The 13,627-nt window shown below is 50.5% G+C and overlaps 1 protein-coding gene across 3 annotated transcripts in view; it reads left to right on the top strand.

The window, feature by feature from the left end:
- Slc7a8 (solute carrier family 7 member 8) overlaps window positions 1-13,422 on the top strand; it is a 56,589-nt gene extending 43,167 nt beyond the window's left edge. For all 3 annotated transcript variants that reach the window (XM_048444818.3, XM_048444811.3, XM_085698520.2), the window contains 8 exons: window positions 523-648; window positions 2,414-2,567; window positions 3,275-3,398; window positions 4,963-5,066; window positions 8,878-8,974; window positions 10,165-10,314; window positions 10,988-11,165; window positions 11,429-13,422. In XM_048444818.3, the coding sequence (XP_048300775.3) occupies window positions 523-648; window positions 2,414-2,567; window positions 3,275-3,398; window positions 4,963-5,066; window positions 8,878-8,974; window positions 10,165-10,314; window positions 10,988-11,165; window positions 11,429-11,589 (1,094 nt within the window). In that variant the 3' untranslated portion in view covers window positions 11,590-13,422. The remainder of the gene's footprint in view (window positions 1-522; window positions 649-2,413; window positions 2,568-3,274; window positions 3,399-4,962; window positions 5,067-8,877; window positions 8,975-10,164; window positions 10,315-10,987; window positions 11,166-11,428) is intronic.
- Window positions 13,423-13,627: the final 205 nt, after the last annotated feature.

Below are 13,627 nucleotides of genomic sequence, written 5' to 3'. Positions count from 1 at the left end.
TCCAATCTCATCAAAATGTACTCTTGAAGAAGGTGGATTCTGAGGTGGATGTGGTGGCACAAACCTGTACCTCGGACACTTCAAGAGGAGGCTAAGGCAGGAGGGCACAAATTTCTGTTGCTGCTGCTTGTTGCTGTAAGGTGAATTTCGTACTTGAATGACCTAAGCATCAAAAGTCCTTAACCTTCTGCTGCCCCAAAACCTGACTCAGGAAGGCAATATCCAAGATTATACTAGCGGCTGGACGTTTCCCCATGAACAGATGATAACTGGAATCCGAAGTCCATTCTGTACCCTGATGGTGAACAAGTCTCCTGAGTCAGAGCCCACACGTCTCTGCCTATCTGGCTTCTAGCCCTGGACGGGAACGAATGCTCTGACCAAGCCCTAATTTGGGGCATGTAATCCCCATTGTAACCTGTTAACCGAGCCAGAGTCTCTGCTCACCGGGGCTGTGGGTGTGAGGTCGGGAGGCAGTGTGTCCTGCAGACTCTGAGGGCGTATCTGGTGCTGTCGTTTCAGTGCTGCTGACTTGGGTCAACTGCTCCAGTGTTCGCTGGGCCACCCGGGTTCAAGACATCTTCACAGCTGGGAAGCTCCTGGCCCTGGCCCTGATCATTATCATGGGCGTCGTGCAGATATGCAAAGGTAATGTCGTGGGGACCACTGGGCTCTGCACAACTCCTCACCCACCCTTTGCCTGCACGCATCCGGAGGTTTCCTGGCTGTGACTTAGACTGACTTCTGTTGTCCATTTGCTTGACAAAGGAGATGAGAAAGTGTTTTCAGGGTTAGGGACACCCCCACCTCCACTCCCATACGCCATCTTGCAAAGATCCATCCCTCCACACTTTTCCTCACGACAGCTAAGCAAGGGCCCCAGATCGCTGAACTCAGTTGCCCTTTTGGCACAACCCCAGGGAAGAAGTTTTTTGTTTTTTTTTTGTTTTTTTTTTTTTAACATTTTCTGTTGTGCTTTCTTAGTATCTTAAAATGAAGACCAGAAGAGGAGAATCTTATGCATTTCAGTATTACTCATAATCTCCGGGGGAAAGAGCTCTACATTCTTCATGCCTCTGCCAACATTTCCCATTGGATTTGATCTGTATTTGGTTTCCATGGGACCCGCAGCACTGCTGGGCTCTGGCGTCACTGCCTCTTGGAGAAAGTGAGATGACAAACAGGAGCACCTCCTGCCTGCCCCCCAGCTCTGAAGGCAGAGCGGAGGCCCTGCAGACTGCGTCTGTGCCAGATGCCCCCCTGGTCGTGTTCATCAGCGGCATTAAGCCCTTTGTGGGAGGCCATACTGTTTCCAGGAATCTAGGCTTAGGAAACGTCCTGTCTTTCCAAAGATGATGACTTTTTCCTGACCCGATCTCAGCTCGTTCTCCTGCTCACACAAATCTCCTGAGTTCCTGTCCTAATGCTGAGCTGCGGATGTCTAAATAACACAGAGTAATTACTCTGTTTTATCTCAGCCCTTTTTAGTCAGCAGCTATGGGCATCTGTGCTGTGTGTGTGTGTGTGTGTGTGTGTGTGTGTGTGTGTGTGTGTGTGTATACCCAAACCCAGGGGAATCAAACCAGGGCCCTCTGCAGGTCCAGCCAGTGCTCTGAACTGCTAAGCCATCTCTTCAGCCCAATGCCAGTTTTTTGAGGGTCCACAGTATTCAGAAACTGTGGTAAATTCTGGGAAGGCAGTTTAAAGGCTCTTTACTGAAGGACCCAGAAGGAGACCAGATATCCCTTAGGAAGTGATGGGCTATTCGCAAAGCAAGCAAACATGCTTGGACTGACAGGGCACTAGAGCTCTGTGTGAGCTTGCATTTGACTGACAGTTGTTCCTTAAGCTTTCTTCATAAAAACACAAATCTTATGTCAAGGAAAGTCGTAAAAAAACTGCCGTTGATGCTAACCTCCCCATTTACATGAACCTTCCTTCCAATAACATTGCCTTTTAAAAAAGGACAGTCTGCCAGGCATGGTAGCCCATACCATCCCAGCACTAGGGAGGCAGAGGCAGGAGGATATCTTTGAGTACAAGGTCAGCCTGGTCTACAAAGCAAGTTCCAGGATAGCCAGCACAGTTACAGAGAAACCCTGTCTCAAAAAAAAAAAAAAAAAAAAAAGAAAAAAGAAATAATATAAAAATAATAAAGGACATTCTGAGATGTGCTTTGAACCTGAACCCTTGTTTGGACACATGGTTCTGAGGTGCCGGGGCCTGAGAAGCTCTGGGCCTGGATCTCCCCACTGCTCTTAGCTCTCCTTCTCTCACACAGTGGGCTCACTGAGGAGCAGACAGGAAGCTGGCATATCCCCACAGGGGAGGGTGAGACAAGGCATGAGGCAGCCAGGGGCTGCTGAGCGTGGGCTCGTCTCTCTGAGTAGCCACCTGCCTGTTGTATCCACAGGAGAATTCTTTTGGTTGGAGCCAAAGAATGCATTTGAGAATTTTCAAGAACCTGACATCGGCCTCATCGCTCTGGCTTTCCTCCAGGGCTCCTTTGCCTATGGAGGCTGGAACTTTCTTAATTACGTGACTGAGGAACTTGTGGATCCTTACAAGTGAGTCAAAGCATCCATCCAGGTCTTCTGGTGACCCTTGGGCCACACGGTGCCCATCGCTGGGAAAGGGAGCGCAAATCCACGTCTTGCCCCGCCCTGGCTGCGTCCTGCTCTTTCAGGAAGCAACAGTTCATTTCCCGGGAATTTGAACCACTTGCTGTCCACCTTGCTAAGAAAAGAGAAAGGGTCCTACGACTGTCCCAGGGCAAGTAGAGAATCAGAAAGCTGGGTCAGCTGGTGGTGCACACCTTTAATCCCAGTGTGTAGGAGGCAGAGGCAGGTGGATCTCAGTGAGTTCAAGGTCAGCCTGGTCTACAGAGTGAGTTCCAAGACAGCTGAGAAACAGAGAAACCCTGTCTTGAAAAACCAAAAAAGAAGAAAAAAGTCAGAAAGCTATACAGGCCAGTGTGACTGCTGTACGGAGGAGCTGTCCTGAGAAGTCTTGGCATTGTATCTGTTCGGAGCCAGGCCCAGCCTTGTGTTTTAAGACAGCAGAAAGGGTGCATGGTCCAGATCTGAGTGATAAGAAGCGATAAGTAGCTAGCCTAAGCTGTTGCATTTCCTCCAAATTATCCTACCCCACCTGAGTCAAAGCCTGCCTCCCAAAGAGAGGAAAGGCCAAGAAGCTGTAGGTCTAGACTCCTGTGGTCCCCTGGCAGAACACACTCCTCGTCCGGGCTTCCCTCTCATCTCCTCTCCCTCTACAGGAACCTTCCCAGAGCCATCTTCATCTCCATCCCACTGGTCACATTTGTGTATGTCTTTGCCAATGTCGCGTATGTCACTGCAATGTCCCCCCAGGAGCTGCTGGCTTCAAATGCAGTCGCCGTGGTAAGAAATGGTTCTGGGTCCCAGACCCAGAGCGCTGATGTAGATCTGCCTACTTAGCCCACATGCTTTTCCCTGATCCAGCGCCTCATGACATTGGAAGCCATCCCACCTCCTCAGGGTCAAATCTACTTGTGTCCCCGACAGGGTATCTTTAAGTGCCCAGGAGCAAACCAATGGCTGGGTTGGCCAAAACAGTTGCCATGGCTTTTGGTGTTGAAATATCTAATGTTTTATAGAACAAGGTCACTCACTCCTGGTCTAGGGTACTTTAAGCATGCAGGTTATATAAGGAGACAGACTGCTCTTCACAAAGACAGATGCTTGCCCAAGACGTACTGATTCTCTCTCTTTCTTTCCTTCTCTGGGAATCATGCAGACTTATGGCTCTCATCAGGGAAAAGTGGGTATTGAAGGGCCAAGGATGTAATTCAGTAGGAGAGTACTTGCCTAGCATGTGCAAGGTCCCATGTTCTGTCCCCAACACCACACACACACACACACACACACACACACACACACCAGTAAATAATTCAGAAATCAGAGAGATTTCTGCTCTTTGGGCAAAGAGCTCACAGAGAACCTGATATCTGAGGTAGGCCTAGGAGCCATGCTATCCCTTCACCTAGCTTCAGACCAAACACGCTCATCACTTGCCTCATCATTGGAGATAAAGATGCTCTGCTGTCTCCTGTGGCTGGCTGGCTGCCTGCTTCTAATTCCTGCAGCTCCCTACACACAACACCAGGACATCTGTTCTAGATCTCACCTTCCAGGCTCGTACCATACATCTGTCTCAGAGACTCCAGAGAAGGCTGGACCCCTAAACTGTATATATACATGTATATGTACATGAAGATGCACCTACAAGTTCACAGCCACTTCTTTCTCAGCTAAAGAAACTAGCCAGTCTTTATTTTCCTACCAGCAGAACCTGCTTCTGTGAATTTAGAGACTCTGCCTCGGGTTCATTCCTCTTTTGCAGATGGGAAACTGAGGCTCAAAATTAACAAAGCCAGGGCTGAGAGAGAATTATCTCAGTGGTGGAACACTTGCCTAGCACAAGCCAGATCCTGCACTTGATCCGCCATGTGCGTGCACACACACACACACACACACACACACACACACACACACACACATGCATGTTATAAGCCTGTTCAAGCTGTTCAAGGTGGAACTAGGATGTAAATCCAGATCTGATTCATCAGTGTATCTCCGTGTACAGAGAATCTGTAGTGCACATACTGGACTTTCAGCAAATGGCTTCCAATCTCGGCCCCTCCGTTGCCCCTGTGTAGGATCACTAAATGCCTCAATTTCTTCATTTGTAATGGAGGATGAGTGTTAGTTCATTACTGTTATCACCGCCATACTCTGGCCCCCTCAGCTAATTAGCCCACAGCATGTGGTCCTGATGTGTAGCTGTCCCTGCAGCCTGGTAGTCTGGACCCTGGCTCTCAGAGAGGATCAGCAAGGTAGATGGGAGACAGGCACTCCAGAAGTGAGGAGCAAGCTGGGACAGCTTACTTCTCTCTTGCCACTCACTTCTTGTTTTCTTTCCCAGACTTTTGGAGAGAAGCTTCTGGGGGTCATGGCCTGGATCATGCCCATCTCCGTTGCCCTGTCCACATTTGGAGGAGTCAATGGCTCACTCTTCACCTCCTCCCGGTGAGTGCTTGCCCAGGGCATTTCTGGGCCACTTTCCTGTGTCCATTGTTCTGTGTGTATTTAATGGACTTGTCTGTCAGCAGGGTTCTGTGCTACCTCCTGAGTGGTGACTTTGCAGGAGTATGCATGTCAGTGGGTATGCTGAGGGGGTCTGCTGCTCACAGAGTGACCTCTGTGGTGTCCAGGTGGCAGCCCGCTTGCTTTGGCAGCAGGACAGTATCTTGACTACTTTTCTAGAGTCCCTGTTCCCCCTTGCCTAGATGCTGGCTGCTACTGTCCAGAAAGAAACCTCCTTTGAAAGGGACCAAGAAGGATTCTTATGCTTGAAGCCTCTGGATCTGGCTTCCCATGAATGTCTGGAGTCAGACTCCACATGGGATGAGATCCCTCTGAGTGTTGTAAGGATGTAGGGCTGCTCCGTACTCTGTGGGAGGCCACAAGGCTGGGTAGGGAAGAGCAGAAAGGAAACTTTTTCAATGAAAGCCAATAGGCACCACCCCAACCCAGAATTCCTTGGAAAGCCAGAAACATGAGTGGGCCATGGAGCCTTGCCTCTTCCTATCCAGGGGTCAGGCCCTCCTTTATGTCCTTTTTTCCGTCTCTAGAGTGGACTTCTGAGTGTACAGGTGTCAAAGGGTCATCATTAGTGTGGCCCATAGGGTTTCTATGTCCTCGGAGCACGGCCCCATTCCCAAGATGACTCTGGACTCAGCTGTTTGCCAAGCCCCCTGTCACATCCCAGAGAAGTTCCTGAGACATGACAGAGACTTCCATGTTTTCAGGATCCAGAGCAATAAAGTGTGGGTATCACCCGTGCCTGCGGAGGGTGCACACTCACCCCTAGCAACGTCGTGTGCATGTTACACAGGAGCCGTGGCCACCTGGAGGCCCTAGCAGAGGGCGAGCAGTGGAAGAGCAGTGACCCATGAGGCTCCCTGGGATCTGTTGGAGGACAGTGGCTGGCTACAGTCGCTTTAGTTTGGGGTTTGTCCCTCGGGCAGGCCACACAGTGGTCTGCATGCATGCAGCATAGTCGTGTGTGCATGCAGGAGATGCCAGAGGCGTGGCCTCCCTTCCCAGGCCACCTCTGCTCACCTACTACTTTCCTTCTCTCCTCCTTCCCTCCCTCCTCTTTCATTCTTTTATGTCTCAGTTTGACTTGGATGGTCCTTGCTGAGCAAGCAGTGTGTGTGTGTGTGTGTGTGTGTGTGTACACGCGCCTGTGCGCGCGATCATACTCTCCATTGTTCCCTAGCTTATGAACCCAACATGGGACTGGTAGACCTGGACAGTTGGTCCTGGCTGTACATGGAGGAGGACATGAATGAGAGCCTGGCAATGTGCATGATGTAACACATAGAGCCCCCTAGGTTCAACCTAGTGCATGAGACTGTAGCTGGAAAAGACCGTAGCATGGTAAAAGGGAGGGGCTGCATGTGTTTGCATGAAATTAGAGAAGCTGGCCTGAATAGTTCATGGTGACGACTGCTAATGGGTGCTTGGAGTCACGGTCAGCTCCCATACTTCTGAGCTGCCACTGTTAGCACCACTCAACCCTGTATGCAAAGCACGGAGTGGCAGTGCTCTTAGAATCCCTGGTCTGTACCAGGAGTGGTGGCACACACCACTGGTCTCAGCCCTCAGGAGGCCAAATCAAGAAGGCCAAGAGCCTGAGCCACATACAGCCAAAGCCTGTGCACCAGCAGGCTATCACCTTCCTGTCATCCATTGGGGGCCACTTGCCCTAGAGAAAAGTAAAAGTCGGAGACTTAGCAAGTAAAGAAACTTACTGCCAAGCCTGGTGACCTGAGTTTGACCCCGGGAACCCAACTCGCAGGGTGGAAGGGGAGAACTGACTTTCACAAGCTGTCGTTTGACCTCCACACGTGTGCCATAGAGAACATACACACAAACAAATAAGTAAATAACTGAGATTGAAACTTTTAAAGAGAACAGATTGTGAATACTGTCGTGTAAAGGACTGCTGGCAGTTACAGGACTGGTTTTGGTGGCCAGTTGTCTTGTTTTGTTCTGTTTGGAAGAAGCATAAAGAGAGAGAGGGAAGAGCTGCTTTAATGTTACTCTCTGTGAGTCTATGTCTCTGTCTCTCTCTGTCTTCTCCACTATTTCCTTCCCCTCCTAAGGGTGTATAATCCCCCTCCCATTTTTTAGATTTTGTTTTTAAAATTACCTTTTAGGCCCGGAGAGATGGCTCAGTGGTTAAGAGCAATGGCTGCTCTTCCAGAGGACCCGAGTTCAAATTCCCAGCACCCACATGGTAGTCACAGCTGTCTGTAATTCCCCAATGCATATAAGATAAAGTGAAATTTTAAAAAAAGAAAAAATACCTTTTAATGTAGGTGACTTTTGCCTGAGTGTGTGTCTGTGCACTATGTGCACGCCTGGAACCCACAGCGTCAGAAGAGGGCGTCAGGTCCCCTGGAACTGGAATTGCAAGTGGCTGTGAACCACCATGTAGGTACTGGGAGTTGAACTCAGGTCCTCTGCAAGAACAAAAAGTGCTCTTAACCAAAGAGCCAGCCCTCCAGCCCCGTCCCCATCTGTGAGACAGGGGCTCATATAAGGCTTGCCTCAAACTGGAAACCCCCCACCTCGGGCTTGGTGTGCCAGGTTCGCAGCCATGTGCCATCAGGATCACAGTTTTGTATTCTGCATTTTTGCTTGATGTTGTATTGTGAGCATGTTCTCACATAATCATTTTCTTCAGAAACATGATTTCAAGGGCTGAAGAGATGGCCCAGATTCAACTCCTAGCACCCACACGGCGGCTCAACCATCTGTAACGATTTGACTGCTTCTTCTGGCCTCTACCGGCATGGCGCACAGACATACATTTCAGACAAACACCCACACGCATGAAATAAAATCTTAAAAAACTCAATTTTTTTTACTTCATAATTTTCTATCTTATGGATAAATCTTAATTATTTTTTTTTTAGTCAGCCTCATAATTTTAAGCACTCAGGTCATTTGCAGTCTGACTCAGCGCCAGAGCCTTCGTGTGAGCCTTTCAGCGCCTCTCCATTGTTTCTGTTTGCTTTTAAGAAGTCTTCTTGGGAATAGAAAGTGTAGTTCTGAGGGTACAAACTTTGAGTTCACAAAGTTTAAGTGTGACTGCTAAGTGGACAGTTACAGACACCGAAGAAGACACCTCAGAACTTCCCCTGGCTGTCACCTGCCCTTTTCCGGTCCGCCGCCCTCTCCACTCTCACAGAAGCAGCTGCTCTCTGAATACAACGAGGATGTTCTTAAAGCCTTGCAGGGAAGCCCAGAGCTGTGTGTCAGGGAATCAATAGCCCTTAAGGGTCAGAAGGTTCTTATTTAAAGGAGAAATACGGTCAGGTAAAGAGACCAACTTTAGTTCCAACATTCGGAAAATGAAGGCAGGAGGATCAGGGATTCAAGGCTTGTCTTGGCTTCAGAGAAGTCCAGGGCCACATAGGCTGCTTGAGAATGGGCCTCAAAGAACTCAAACTAAAAAAGAAGGGCAGAGAAGCCATTCCCGGAGCCTTGACACACAGGAGTGATTCGGAGGGAGCCAGCAAGCTCACACTCTCAGTCTCCACATGCCCAGGCTCTGTCCACCTATCTCTTGGCTGCCTCTGGTCTGCCTGTGCCTGCATTTGGGAACGTGGGCCCTGTGGTTAATGGGCTGGAAAGTGTGCACACAAAGGCAGGTCCCAGCTGGTGGAGGGTGCTAGTGTGGGGGCCAAAGGTGGGCGTGAATGAGAGAGCCTCGGCTTAGTGGGTCCCAGGCTATCCCAGGCTGACCGACTTTTCTCCTCACCAGGCTGTTCTTTGCTGGAGCCAGAGAAGGCCACCTTCCCAGCGTGTTGGCCATGATCCATGTGAAGCGCTGCACCCCAATCCCAGCGCTGCTCTTCACAGTAAGCCCCCCCTCCCCGCTGCTGCTGGCCTTGCGCAGATCCTTCCCACACTTTGTGGCTCGCCTGGGTTGGGATTCACACCATCTGCACACACATACCTGTTCCCCTTCTAGCTCTGCATTGCGGTAGGCCCTGCCTGAGATAGCATGTGTGGCCATTGCGATGCTTTGTGAAGGTCAGGGGATATAATTAGAGAAGATCTTAAACACCCACGACTCTCAGGCTGGCTCATTTTCCTTCTCCTGTCCGATGGAGTCAGACTGAAAAGACTTGGGGTGCCACAGTCTCACAAAAACATGTCTTTGTCCCTGACTTCACTGGCACCTGCTCCCACAAGGGTACAGCGCTGAGCCTCCGCTTCAGCTGGACAGGGCACACGCTCACCCTTCTCCCCTTCCACCACTTCCTGCCCTGGACCCTGTCAGCCTCTGGGAAGGGGCCATCGAAATAAACCTAGTTCAGGGCACACGTGATAAAAAAAAAAGTCACGGACAGAGGAAAACTCTTGAATTGAAGGTGGGGGAAAGGCCACTTTGAATGGCGAAGAAATGGTATAAAAAGAACAGAAGCATTTCGAGCAGCAGCCCTCTGCCACGGGTGGCGACCTCCACAGGGGTCGCTTATCAGATCCCCTGCAGTCAGACATTTACATTACAATCCCTAACAGTAGCAAAACTACAGTTATGAAGTAGCAATGAAAATAATTTTATCCTTGAAGGGGGGTCACCACAGCATGAGGAACTGTGTTAAAGGGGTGCAAGGTTAGGAAGATTGCAAACCACTGCTCTAGAGAGGAGTAAAGGAAGTCCTAAAGACTTGTCCTCATTACATTTTTTGAATTAATTTTGTTTTCCTTCTGAATCTTGGATAAAACATCGCGAATTACTTTGAGCCACACGTGGTGGCACACACCTTTAATCCCAACACCCAGGAGGCAGAGGCAGATAGATCTGTCTAAGTTTGAGGCCAGTCTGGCTTACAGAGCAAGTTCTAGGACAACCAGGGCTACAGAGAGAGACCTTGTCTCAAAGAAGCCAGAGAGATGTTCCTGGCAATAAAGGTACAGGCCGTCCTAGGCTATTCAAGGCAGCTGTGAAGTCCCTATCTTGAGATGTCCGCTATAAACTAGCACACCTGGCCTGGAGGGGCGGACCATCCCCTAACCTCTCACGTCACTCTCACGTCCCCAGTGCCTCTCCACGCTGCTGATGCTGGTCACCAGTGACATGTACACACTCATCAACTACGTGGGCTTCATCAACTACCTCTTCTACGGGGTAACAGTTGCAGGGCAGATAGTCCTTCGCTGGAAAAAGCCGGACATCCCCCGCCCCATCAAGGTGAGAGGACCTGCCTCGGAGCCCCTCCCTTCCTCTGCTGCATCCAGTGTGGGGCAGATTTTTGAATCATTGTGGCTCTTGGCCACATGTGTGCATGTGAGATCGTCATTTCCTTACCTCACTCTTAAGTCTTACACCCTGGGTGGGCCCTAGCCCTCCAATGTCAGGGTTCGTTACATGATGTCTCTATCCCAAAGTGAATCTCCTTCTGTCTGCTTGTCTACATTCTAACCGAGACCCATTCTAACTTGAGACCCATTTGGTGCATCCAGATGAGGCCTGGCCTGGAAGTAGATGTGAAGACAGGAGCCAAAACAGACCCAGATCGTTTCTTTCCTCCCCCTCCAGGACCTCTGAAAGTGTACACTAACGCCCTTCCTGGCTTCTCAGTCCCCTGGGCTTCTCTGGCTGACACAGGCACTTATATGAGTCATGAGGTCTTATCTGACCTCACCTGGGAGGGAACTGAACAATAAAGGCCCTTACTTCCCTGCGCCACTGCCCGACTTCACCAACATCTGTTGATAGAGCACCTATAAGAGCCCGAAGTGCGGGACACAGGGCTGAGTGGAGCTCAGCCATTGCCCTCAAGGAGGAGGATGAAGAAGAGAAAGGGTGCCCTCATCCTCAAGACTCTAAGAGCCACATAACTCACGGTACTTCCGTCCCACAGATCAATCTGCTGTTTCCCATCATATATTTGCTCTTCTGGGCCTTCCTGCTGATCTTCAGCCTGTGGTCGGAGCCAGTGGTATGTGGCATCGGCCTGGCTATCATGCTGACGGGAGTACCTGTCTATTTCCTGGGTGTCTACTGGCAACACAAACCGAAGTGTTTCAATGACTTCATTGGTAAGTAGTGGCTAGAGAGGGGGCCTCTTGGGAAGATGCAGAGCAGTCTAATGGGGGAGCCCTACCAGAATCAGGAAGCCAAGGTTTACCTTCACTTGAGTCCACAGGGTTCCTCATTCAGGGCCAGGAATGGCAGATGTCTTCAAAGACCTCTAAGGAGAGAAGACCAGCTGGCATCCACGGACAGACCTGGGGCAGCCTAACAGTCATCCACCAGTTCCGTACAGGCACTGACCTGGTTTCTGTATTGTTCCTTTCCACAGAGTCACTAACCCTAGTGAGTCAGAAGATGTGTGTGGTCGTGTATCCCAAGGTGGATGGGGACTCGGGGACAGAGGAGGCAACCAGTGAGATGGAGGAACAGCACAAGCCCATCTTCCAGCCTACTCCTGTCAAGGACCAGGACTCAGAGGAACAGCCCTAGCCCTGAGGATTGCCGTCCCTTTAACTGACCACTCCCCACTTCATCCTCTCTGCCCTGCATCCCTGCCTACGTCCCCCTAACACACACACACACACACACACACACACACACACACACACACCTATACTTCTGTCAGGCAGGGCCAAGTCCTGGGTGTCCACAGTGACAAGTTCTAAACAAAGACACTGACCTCTGTACCCAAAGAACCCGCTTCCAGTCCCAAGGCCCATGGTCGAGGTCAGTGCACCAGGGCCTGCAGACACTCCAAGGGTTAGAGGAGACTGGAGGTGCCATGGGTACCCTGCAGGACTCTTCCTCCTGGGCCCATGCCCTTCCGGTGCCTCTAAGAAACCCGGGTTCGCTGCTGCTTCTTCTCCCTAGTTCTGAGCCCAGGTGAAGCTTCAATTGGGAAGGAGGTGGCAGCACAGTGGGCTGGTCGGGGAAGGCAAAGCGAACACAAGTGTCACCACTCACCATCCTCTAGAGAGACAGGAATGCCTCTTCGCTCACCAGGGACCCTAGACCCCTACCACTCCACTGCCCAGCCTAGGCCCCCTGCTGAGAAACTTCCCTTTCAGGATGCCTCTTCCCCACTGAGCTAGGGACCAAGAAGGAGGACCACCACCCTATCCCCAGCTCTAAGCCAAGCTTGTGGAGTACATAGGGGTAGGCTGCGACTGCAGAAGCCACGCCCTACCCCTGATCTGCCCCTGCTTCTGCCTCCTGTCTCCTTGTGGTGCCAAAGCTCCCTGAAGCCAGAAAAGCTTCTTATGTTCAGTCAAATAGATACCTATCTCTCTCTCTCTTAAGGGCAAAGTGACTCAGCTACCCCCTCGCCCCATGTGAAAGAGCAGTGGCCCTCTGAGCATCCCAGCCGCTCTTCCCACCCACAGCACTGCCAGCCACCCTCACGCTTTTTCTTCCCTGGACCTTGGCTCAAGGACCAGGCAGGAAGGATCACCAAGCCCTTCAGGCCTGAGATTAAGAGTCAAACCAGCCTTAAGTCATCTCCCCTCCAAGAACTGAGCCTAAAAATACTCCCTAGTTCTACCCTTCAGGACAGACTTGGTGTTAAATGCCTCCCCTGGAAGGAAGGGTGCTTCCCCCTCCCCAGAGATGCTCAGCCCTCACCCTGGGGAGACCATGTTGCTGGGGGAGTGTTTTCTGAAGGCTGGTTCTTCTCCCCTCCCCCAACTCAAATGATCCCACCACCATCCTGCCATCCCATTTGGGACAAGATGGAAGGGCAGTGACAGAATGCCACTCCCTTTGGAGAGCTCAGAAAAGTCCCTTCCATGAGAGCTACCGACCTGTGCTCTACGGGAAGGTAACAGTGTTTGCCTTGTCCTGGCAGCCTCCATGTCTGCTGTGCCAAGGACCCACCCCCCCCATTCCATCTACTTAAACTGGAACACCCCAGGGCCTTTTCCTGGCCCGTCAGGTCCCCTGACTTCTCACCTAGCTCACCTGACCCCTAACTGGTGAGAGGCTGGGTTTAGGCTGATTATGGCCCTTCAGAGTGCAGTCCAGGCAGGCTGTGGGGCCTCTGGAGGACCAGGGACCATCCCTCCATCCCTTTCTTCTCATTCCTTAAGCCTCTACCCACCCCCTCTTTGAATTATTATCTTTTTTTTTAAGTGGATGCCTTACTTTTTTGGATAAATATTTTTGAACTTGGCATTTCTATTTCTTTTAAATTTTTTAATGTATGGTGGTTTCGGGGGGGCAGAGCTAGTCCCTTAATAATCTGTCACTGAGTTCATTTAGGTCTTAAGTTTTCTCGGTTTGTTTTGTGGAGTGTTTTCAAGTAATAAAATTTTAAATGGAAATGAAGCAATGCTGTTAATCAGATGACTGCTGGCCGGTGGTGGCGTGCTGCAGAGGCAGGCAGAGTTCTGAGTGTCGAGGCCAGCCTGGCCCGCAGTAAATCGAGTTCCAGGACAGTCTGGGCTACATAGAGAAAACCTGTCTCAAAAAAGGAAAAAAAAAAAATCAGATGACTCCTGAATCAGAGTCTGTAGACATTTTTACTTAATCC

The sequence above is a fragment of the Myodes glareolus genome, chromosome 12 (genome assembly GCF_982192425.1).
Source record: "Myodes glareolus chromosome 12, mMyoGla1.1, whole genome shotgun sequence".
In the NCBI taxonomy this organism is placed as follows: domain Eukaryota; kingdom Metazoa; phylum Chordata; class Mammalia; order Rodentia; family Cricetidae; genus Myodes; species Myodes glareolus.
This window is presented reverse-complemented; position numbering and strand designations above follow the sequence as displayed.